Source organism: Botryllus schlosseri, chromosome 12 (assembly GCF_051294905.1).
Source record: "Botryllus schlosseri isolate E-star chromosome 12, Bs_hap1, whole genome shotgun sequence".
Lineage (NCBI taxonomy): Eukaryota > Metazoa > Chordata > Ascidiacea > Stolidobranchia > Styelidae > Botryllus > Botryllus schlosseri.
The window spans coordinates 25,321,650-25,332,394 of record NC_137247.1 but is presented as its reverse complement, the minus strand read 5'-3'; the positions used below and the strand labels follow the sequence as shown (position 1 = coordinate 25,332,394).

Sequence of the window (10,745 nt, the reverse complement as noted above, 5' to 3'; positions counted from 1 at the left end):
GTAATTATGTTCATAAATCTATTTTTAAGGAGGAGATGATAAACTTCCTTAGAGCTTCGACTGAAGAAGTGAGCCATCCCACGGACCAGTTTCAAACTTTCGGCGACTTCATCACAAACCAGTTGCGGTTGATGCCTGAAGAGCAATCCAGAATCAAAATGAAAAAAATATCTGAGATTATCTTTGAAGACTGATTGAAAAATAAAATGAAATTGCTGCTGAATGTCGGACTCTACATTATGTAAGAATTTGCGCACCGGGATATGAAGACTTGCTGGTCACCGAAACCAGAGTTTGACCATTAGAAAATTCTCAGCTTTTCACAATTGAATTCGACTTACAGCTTCGAAGTTTTCTCCAAATTAGAGTAGAACTAGAATTATAGCTACAGTTATCTGCAAATTACAATCATAGCTTCGGTTTTCTTAAAATTACATTAGAATTACCGAATTCGCAAAAACTTGGGACATTGAACCAACAATCATTATAAACATAGCAAACGTCTGTACAGCAGGTCTGGCTCGCTTTGCACTATACAGCTCTGCAGCGTTTACAGGAAACCAGAAATTAGATTATAGCAAAGTAAGATGTCATAAATTAGATCATAATTACAACGTCTGTACAGCAGGCCTGGCTCGCTTTGCACTATACGGCTCTGCAGCGTTTACAGAAAACCAGAAATTAGATCATAATTACAATCATTTCGCTTTAATTAGAATATTGACGAATAGAATTATCTAAATGGTCAAGTCTGACTGAAGCCGTATGCAGAGGATATTAAGTTTGTGTCGTGTGCAGCAGGGCTTTGGAGCCGGAGCCGGAGCCCCGGAGCCGTGCATTTTCACCGGAGCTGGAGCCGGAGCCGGAGCTCTACATAAAATTCAGCCGGAGCCGGAGCTGGAGCCCGTTATTTGAGGAGTAGCTCCGGCTCCGACCTATTTCATAAGATGCTATTATATACGCAACAACCATATCTGCTGATTTATCATAATTGAACAGCAGGCCTGAATTTTAATGCTGTGCAGAGCAATGGCATGAGTAAAGTGCGATCTAGTGCAACTGCTGTATGATGTTGTCGACGATTGACAAGTATTCAGTATGACGTCACAGCCGGCACGGCGGCACCTATATGTCTTCGTTGCTACATCGGATGTTACTGACGGCTGGCAGACTATAGATTACTATAGATAACTAACCTATGGGTAGATTAGTAATCTATATAGACCAGGATTGGCACACCTTTTCGGCTAAAGGGGCACATGCAATTGACGAACGAGTGCGCGGTCCACTAGCCACGCCAAGCGGGTAAAATTTTCTAAGTTTATAAATAAACAAGGTCAATAATATTATTACTTGTATGAGTATGGCGGGTCTATTGTATACCGCCCGCTAGGCTCAGTTTGCAAGGACACGGCTATTCGGCGTCTGATGGCCACATCGATATCGAAGGTCTCCGATAATATGAGACAATCATTTTGTGCCTACATTTCACCGTCGACAATCTTTCTGCGAGCGCAAAGGCGAAAAGACTTTCTCCCGTAATTGTGAATACAGTTAGACTCAGTCGGGTAAATTATGCGTTTTTTTCACTTTCAGTAGGGGGTAGGCTACCAAGCAAGAAATCGTGTGACAATTAAACACGCGAAGCATGAAGAAAAATTTCGCTACTATTTTAGTTTATTGTAATGTACGACGATTTACTGAAAATGTGACTGGATCCTGGATCTGCCAATGCGTCAGAACTGATATTTTAGTCATCAACATCCCAAGTGTCGCAGCCAGAATTGTAATTTTTGGTTGGCATTGCAAGTTCACAATCGGAGCAATTCATTTTCGATAATATAATATGAAATTAGCTCGCGGGTCATGCAAAACCCTCTCGCTGGCCACGTTTGGCTCACGGGTTGGCCACCCCTGATATAGACAGGCCCATTCGATAATTTCAGACCCGGAGCCGGAGCTGGAGCCGGAGCAGTGGTAATAATGCGGCTCCGGAGCTGGAGCCGGAGCTAATGTGTGATAGAAGAGAGCTCCGGAGCCGGAGCTAGAGCAGTTTAAATTTGCGTCTGCTCCAAAACCCTGGTGTGTAGTCATAGTTTTGAATTATGCCGAGCCTAAATCTACAATGGCAGATGACGCAATACATTGTGTTCTTTTTCTTCGGATAAACGCATACTATTGTGCGACTTCATTCATATGATCATTGATGTTGATCGCCCATAGCAGTATGTATTTTTGCCCAGAGAGATTTCTGGCAGAACTGGCGCTTGAGGTAGTTGCCGCTTGTGGGCACTGTCGAGTACTCATTTGGCAGCAGTGTGCATTGCGTCGCGACTTACGACTCGCAACGCGCAACTCGCGATGTTGCGTCGCGAGTTCAGTGTGCAGAGGCCTTTAGAGTGTCGAATGTCACTCGTATCGTCGTCTGGCCATTATTGGGATTTGAGCAAAGGGTGGAGCGAAGTTTGTTGTGCCTGAAGAAAGTGGACACGATCGTTGAAGATTCCTAGGAATGCTGATTGGGATACGCATCGTAAAAGGTACAGTACTACATAGTATTCGTTACAGTGAATATCTACGACTGTGCACACCACCGAGATGACTTTGATTTCGTGATAGAAATATTTCATTCGCCGCATTCTCTGTTCTATACGGCCGTACACCAAACCGGACGCTGATTGGTCGAGAGACGATGGCCATAGAAACGGCGCAACAACGGAGGACGCTGCATTTACCTAAGCCTTAGTTGGCACTACGATGTATTCCTATAGCCGTGTAGACTGTATATAAACGACAAGATTGCAGTTATATGTTCACTTCTTCATCAATAATAGAATTAGGAAAGGAAATAAAGTATTCAGTAACACCTATTAAAATATAATGCCGAAATACTGCTGTGTTTATAAATGCAGTGCCCCCAATGGCAATGAACTCGGGAAGAACAGACCTGTCCATTCATTTCCTTCCAACGCAAAGGACAGGAAGGCTTGGGAATGCAGGGTAAGAAGGCATGACTTTAAGCCTACTTCCACAATTATCATTTGCTCCTACCACTCCTGCAAGGAAGACTTTACTGCTAGTGCATTAGATACACCAATACAGTTTAGAAAAATCACGTCTAAAAGAGAGGTGCGATTCTCAGTCACAATCTCCGTGGTGAAGCAGAAGATACGCACATTGCAAAAAGGCGGACAGTGAACTCAACTGTCTTCCTCCAATGTTGTGGATTATACCTATTCAGGAACTAGTTCTGTTGAAGATAGAGTTATGTTAGTCCTGTTCCGTTCCGAATAATAAATTGAAATGTATGGCAAAAAAGAATAGAGAAATGCGAGTTCGAATTATGACTTGAGTATAGTTGGCTGAGCATCACATCCAGATAAAATTCCTGGAGTTTTGGAATGTTTTGTTTTCAGTCAGGGTCTCTTGATACTTTGCAAATCTGCATATCCTTTGTAGTCCAAACAACATAATGTGCCCACTGCCCAGTCACTATTTGCGGCATGAATCTGGGCCAGAATTCGATGCCAATAAGAGTGATTTATACTTGTAATTATCCAGCAGCAGTCAAATAAAAACTCTTTTTCTGTGATATCTGCCTAAGTTCGAATTTCATGAGCTCATCGAGTGTTGTTACGATATTTCAGGGGGCACTTTACCTCAAGCACACCAACTGCCGATGCGGTCTGCCCAGGCAGAATCACTCTATCAGGTGAAGCACTCCGATATCCATATGGAAAAATGACAGGATCAATCTTTGCTGCATTCACATGAGTGATGCTACATAGTAGTCTTGAATAGCCCTTTCTTCGTGCTATAACCGCCACAACATTGAATCCCTGTTCATACTGCACCGTCCTTGAAGTGATTTGCAAAGATATGGTGGCTATGGAGTACCTGCTGTCTTGTTCCTCTCAAAGCAGTCCAAACCCCTACCAAAATTGCTACTTGTTGTACTTTGTACTTGAGAGAGAGAGTCTTTATTTTCTACCAACCAACATACATAAAAACAAACGGCAATGATGGTGGTACAGAAATATGCATGCACAGTATTCGGTATCATATATGAATGATCGATACGACCGTGAAGGTCAACTAGTCTGATCACACCCGCGCCAAACAGGCACACTTGAGTCGAAGAGCACTGTATTTACCCAATTCTGCACATTCTCTCTGTTCTGATTTCCTGTTAGCAATCTGCATATGACTAACTTTGTTGGCTTCTAACCCTAATGTTCAAGTGTTGGCTTTGAAGATTCCATTTGAATGCTACAAGATAAGGATTCTAGATCAGGATCACCAGATGACAATGTAGGATTTGTATGTGCAGCATACACGACATCGGAGGAAGACAGTTAATGTCACGGCATGGCAGTGGTATTAGGAGCAAATAAAGCTTGTCGAAGTAGGCTTGAATTCCTGGCATGCTACTCTGCATTCCTAAGCTTTCCTGTCCTTTGCGTTGGAAGGAAATGAATGGAAAGATCTGTTCTTTCTCAGTTCATTGCCATTGGTGACACTGCATTTATAAACACAGCACCATTTCGGCATTATATTTGAGTATATGTTACTAAATATTTTTCATCCTTTCCTAATTCCATTATTGATGAAGAAATAAACATTTAACTGTAATCTTGTCGTTTTTATACATTCCACACGGCGATCGGAATATATCGTAGTGCCAACTAGGCTTAGGTAAATGCAGCGTCCTCCGTTGCTGCGCCGTTTCTATGGCCATTGTCTCTCGACCAATCAGCGAAAAGTTTGGTTAACGGCCGTATTTCGGGATATTAGTCGACCTATATACTGGCCTGCGACACCACATACTCTGCCGCGGAGTAGTTGAAACTGTTAGCTTGTTATTGACATTTATCGGGTCATAGCTTAGATATGTTTTCATCCACTGCTCGATATGTTTGGCTCACATGCCGCATCAAATGAGGCACCTTTTCTTTCAATACATTGATCATTTAAGTCATGAATCTCTGCCATACCATGTCAAATGAGGAGTCGTCAACTCACAATGTACCAGTACCGGTACTTCAAAACTTGTTATATTTTTGTTAGCCTATTTTTCTTAGTCTTTATAAGTCATGTCTAGCTTAGCAACTTGGCTTAGTATAGCGACTGACGCGTGAATTATTTTTAGTGGAACTGCAACTGCAAGATACTAGTCATACAGAAGGAATGAAGACGAGAAAAAGAAACAATTGGAAGTTTATCCGGCGGTGGAATTAATTCACCTTTTCTTGGGACCACTCGTGCTATATTTGCATGCCTCCTAAACAAGAATGCACGATTTTCATTTTTGCTCACGAGCGCCGCCATTATGGTCAACGGATGGCGGCCGGTGAATCGTGCTTCATACGCGCAGATGGCAGTTTTGGAGTTGGTTTCGTTATTTATCTCCGTGGCTGGTCGATTTGATGTTGTTCAGGGTATCGATGCTAAATTAAGAAAAATAGCACGTTCAGTACTAGCATGGAATCTTTTTGAGCGAAAAACTGTCTATTTTCAGTCGTTTTACGAAGTCTTTCGGTACTGGTTTTTGTTGTGACAACTCGTTACTCACGAGAAAGAGAAGCCGAGAACGTGGCATATCAACTTAATCTCTCCTAAGATATAGTGCACATATATTTGTAAATAGCTGGTCGTAGCAGATATATTTACGTAATTTGAATTAGTGAATTTTTTCGTGTAATACAGTTTATGCTTGATACCGTATGGACATGTTGGTTTCTTGCAAAGAACTTTAACAGTAAACAACCTATTATATTGCCTGTGACTGTGAGATAACAGACATGAATGGAGATGCGGGATCGTGGACTGTGACAGGAAGATCACACTATCATTGTTGTGTTCTAAATGCAACGACGACTCAAGAAAGACCACGAATCTATCTTTTCACAGGAAAAAATGGATATAAAAAATTTGACGTGAAGTCCGGCCGAATTTTAAAGTGAGTAAATTACCATAAGTGTTTCAATCAGATTATACTCTCTCCTTTTCTTTTGTGATAACGCAGGGTTGTAACCAAGGCACAAGGCCCCGAGTCACAAGTCAATCTCCATTTTGTAGTTTGGACTCTAGTCAAGTCGAGTCATTTTCAATTCACCACCGAGTCAAGTCCCAGTCCAAGCATAGAGCAGAGGGTCGAGTCCGAGTCATGGTATTATGACTCGAGTCCGAGTTCAAGTCATTATTTTGACTGTTCTTTTCCTTTTTTTTCGAGCATTTGGCGAGCTACCGTGCGGACGTGTCTGATTACGCTCACGGGACCGACAATCAAAGGCGTATTCTCTATCAAGAACTGTTAGAGTATGTCTCGCTCAGGAAAGGTCGCATTGAATGAGGAAGATATGATAAGGAAGATATTGCCTTCGCTGCTAGAAAAGCTAACAGGAGAGATCAACAACATGCTGCAAAAGAACCAAGATCGGCTGTTAGAGGAGATTGCCACCATCAAGAGCAATACCTCCGAGATATCTGCTAAAATGGACAAACTCAATACAAGACTAGATGTGCTAGAAGAACAGGTTCAGAAAAACCTAACAGATGTGGAAGCCAATCGAGAAAGTATTGAGACTGCATTTAGTCGCATTGACGAGCTCGACCGCATATCTCGCCTCGATTTACTAGAATTTCAAGGCATTGTGAAGAAAGAAAACGAGGATACAAAGAAAGTTGTTATGGATATCTGTAAAGCGATCGGAGTAAGTCTGGATGAAGAGGACCTATAATTATGCTATCGTAAACCTCTCCGAGATGCTACAAAAACATCCCCTATCATAGTGAAATTCTTCGATCGAACTATCCGAGATGAGATCTACTTTGCAAGATTGAAACTTCGCGACGTTTCGAGCGCAAAGTTGGAAAATTGCAGCTCAATCTTCATCGCGGAAAATCTCACCGAGAGGACCCACAAGTTATTGTATGACGCCCGTCAACTGAAAAAGAAGCAAAAATTTGATTTCCTTTGGACCAGACATGGGAAGATCTGGGGAAAGAAGAACGTTGACTCATCAGCATTTCTAATCGAAAAACATAGTGATCTACAGAAGATCCTGTGAGCAACTATTCTCCCTCACGCAACCTATTCATAGTAAGCGCATTATTTTTCATTCTTTCATTCATTATTATGCCTTTGCCCCACTATTCCTTTGATCTTGCTAGTAGGCGACATGACAAACACAATATCAATGCCACGGACTGTTTGCAACCTCAATCAGACCTCCATGAAGGTGCTGATTTGTCCCCAGAAAGCGTCAACTTTAACAATGTCAAGAAATGTGAATATGTTTGCCTAGATAAATTGACTGATATCTTATCGGGATCCTCCAACCCAGATCGATTCACAATATCTCATTTTAATATGAGATCCCTACAGAAGAACCATGATGATCTTTCGGAAATTATAACGTCGCTGAATAGTATGCCTACTCTCATCGCTATTTCTGAGACCAAACTCAAATCTGATCCGACTTCTAATATAGCATTGGATGGATATACGTTCCTGCACTCACCAACCCGTTCCAATGCGGGCGGCGTAGGCCTCTATATCAAATCTAATCTGCGATTCACTGTGCTAACGGCCTATAATCTTGCGTATCGAGACTGTGAGCAGCTATGGGTCAATTTGGAAGATTTTCAGCATAACAGGTCCCTAATCATTGCGATCATATATAGACACCCTAGATCTAGCGTGGATGATGTCACCGAATTCACATTGGAAATGAATCGAGCCTTGTGTAAAATCAACGAAAAGTCGAACGATTGTTTCATCATTGGAGATCTTAATGTTAACCTCAAAGCAAAAAATAGCCCGACTGTGAACCGATATATCAATATGTTACAATGCTGTAACTTCGTACCATTAATTTCCCAACCGACTAGGTATTCGGACAGTTCTAGTACTCTTCTTGACCATATTTACACGAATTTATCCACCCGGGAAATCCAACCGTGTGTGTGCTCATATGTAATATCTGACCACTTGCCTGTTTTTGCGATAGTTGATTTGAGAACTAGCAAATGTAAACGCTTGCGTCATTATAAACGTGACCTCGATGGTATTGATCCTTCCCGTTTAGCAACCGAATCTCAATATGTGTTCTCTAGATTATTTGACAAACCCTTAACCGTGAGCAATTTTGAAGCATACTTCGATGCTTTCAAGAATGCCATTGACGAGTTATTGAACAGTCATGCTCCTCCGATCACACTCAGCAGGCGCGACCGTAAATTACTCCGCAAACCTTGGATATCGAAAGGTATTCTGATCTCTATTAGAAGGCGTAACACAATGCATTATCCTCTTTTTGTTAAGGGCAATGCTGAGCAGAGAAAATTTTATAAAACTTACTCGAATAAGTTAACTCGTATCAAAAAAAAGGCTAAGGAAAACTATTTCTTGAAAGCTTTCGTAGAGAATAGAAATAATCCGAAAAGGAGGTGGAAAATGATCAACAGTATCATTCATAGGGATTCCAAAACCTCGAGTAAGCCATTGAGTATCACTGATTCGACTGGCGAGATGATGATTACCCCGGGTGAGATTGCTGAATCGTTTAATGACTATTTTTGCACGTTAGGTCCATCGCTAGCGCGCGAATTGCCATCGCCGACTGAGCGCCAGTCATTTGCCTCGACTTCCTCGAAATCCATTTATTTGAGATCCATATCGCAAAGCGAAATTGTACAGCCTATAGCTGGCCTTCGCAGCAATAAGGCTAACGGTGTAGACGGCATCCCTGCAGCTTTTCTGAAATTAATTTGTCCGTACATCTCTCCACCAGTTTGCAAGATATTCAACTTCTGTATAAATAATGGAATCTTTCCGAACCCCTTAAAAATAGCGAGAGTAGTCCCAATCTTCAAGCAAGGAGATGACACCAACAGAAGTAACTACAGACCAATTTCTATACTAACAACCATGGCTAAAGTGTTCGAAAAGCTAGTCCATATGAGGTTGATGGATTTCCTTGACAAAGAAGGATTCAATACCTCCCAGGCAATTCTCGATGTGACGGAGAAATACTATAAGGTAATTGAGCGAAACAAAGTAGCATGCAGTATATTCCTCGATCTCAAGAAAGCGTTTGATACCGTTGATCATGACATCCTTCTTGCCAAGTTATCGGCCTGCGGTATCAGGGGTGTTGCCAATGACCTTTTCAGATCTTACTTGAGCAATAGATCTCAATGTGTCGATATCGGTGGCATCAACTCGTCATACGAGGCGCCATACGATGCGGTGTCTCTCAAGGGTCTGTTCTTGGTCCGACATTGTTCTTGATATATATCAACGACCTAGCTAAATCCACATCGATGGAAACCACCCTATTTGCTGATGACCCGCACCTCTTCGCCTCATCAGATTACGTTGATGAGCTCAATGCGAAGCTTAATAGGGAAATGACTTTGGTATCCAAATGGATGATGTGTAATAAATTAACGCTGAATGCTGCCAAAACCCAGCTTATATTCATTAGTAACGTCATAAGTACTAAAGAATATCGCACTGTTAGTGTAATGGTAAATGATAAGACGATAAACCCTTCTAGGGTTGCAAAATATCCTGGCATATTCATTGATGGCGATCTATCCTGGAAGGAGCATACCCAGAAGCTAGCGGTTAAACTCTCCCGTGGTGTTGGCATCTTACGGCGCCTTCGAAATCTAGTTCCGAAGACGGTGCTCCGAGAAGTGTATTTTGCAATGGTTCACAGTCACTTGGAATATGGAATTTTGAGTTGCGGCTTCTGCAACAAAACTACTTTGCACCCAATACAAGTGATTCAAAACAACGCCATTCGTGCCCTTACGGGATCATTTCGATGTAATCTTGGGAAGTCATATCGGGAGTGGAGAATATTGAGAGTTGAAGAAATTAAATATCTGGAAGTAGCTAAATTCATGTATCGTTTTCACAATAAACAGCTTGCCTTTAGTTTGGAGGATGAATTACAACTATCAACATCCACCCATAGTCACAATACCAGATTTTCAGCCGCACCAAATTACCGCCACAATTTAGTAAGGAAGGAATTCTGCAAACGATCTCTTTTGATAGCCGGTCCTATCATCTGGAATAATGTGCCCATTACAATTCGTGAACGAAGCTTCAACGGTTTTAAAAAATCACTGATAGACTATTTGCTGGACCCTTCTAATCAACCCATTGGTCTGTGATTGATCCACTGTTGTTGTTGCTGTTCGAACATGGCTTTCTTATGTGTATGTTGTTCGTTTATGCCGATCTCTTTTATTTTTGTGTTTTTGAAATTTATCATTGTGTTCGTCTGTCTCGTGAGTTATAATTTGTATGCTCTCTAGGGAAGGGATTGACTAGATGACCTCTCGGTCGTATCGTCCCTTCCCTGTCCATACCGATTATTTGAATGTTTCAAATTTTCCTGGTGAGACGAATTTAATAAATGATCTATCTATCTATCCATCTATCTGTTCAGTTTCCAGTTAAAATCTCGTTAAACCCACTTTATAACTCTGTTTAGTGATATCTAATGGTTCGCATTTACAATATACTAATTTTCCTCATATTTAGCAATTTCTGGTCGCATTTTCAAGTATCAGAACCAAATCCCAATGGTGTGGTTACTTTACTATTCTTGGAAATTACCATGAAATGTTGGCCTTGGCCGTCCGAGTCTCGAGTAATATGAGTTGGTTCGAGTAATGCGCACTGACTCGAGTCCAAGTCGAGTCAATACACAAATTGACTCTAG

At 41.5% G+C, this 10,745-nt stretch overlaps 1 protein-coding gene across 1 annotated transcript; it reads left to right on the top strand.

Moving 5' to 3' along the window:
* The first annotated feature begins 6,745 nt into the window (after window positions 1-6,745).
* LOC145452760 (uncharacterized) lies at window positions 6,746-9,295 on the top strand. The gene is made up of 2 exons (XM_080330914.1): window positions 6,746-7,066; window positions 7,687-9,295. The coding sequence occupies exon 2, from the start codon at window positions 7,733-7,735 to the stop codon at window positions 9,293-9,295; it is 1,563 nt and encodes a 520-aa protein (XP_080187040.1). The 5' UTR covers window positions 6,746-7,066; window positions 7,687-7,732.
* Window positions 9,296-10,745: the final 1,450 nt, after the last annotated feature.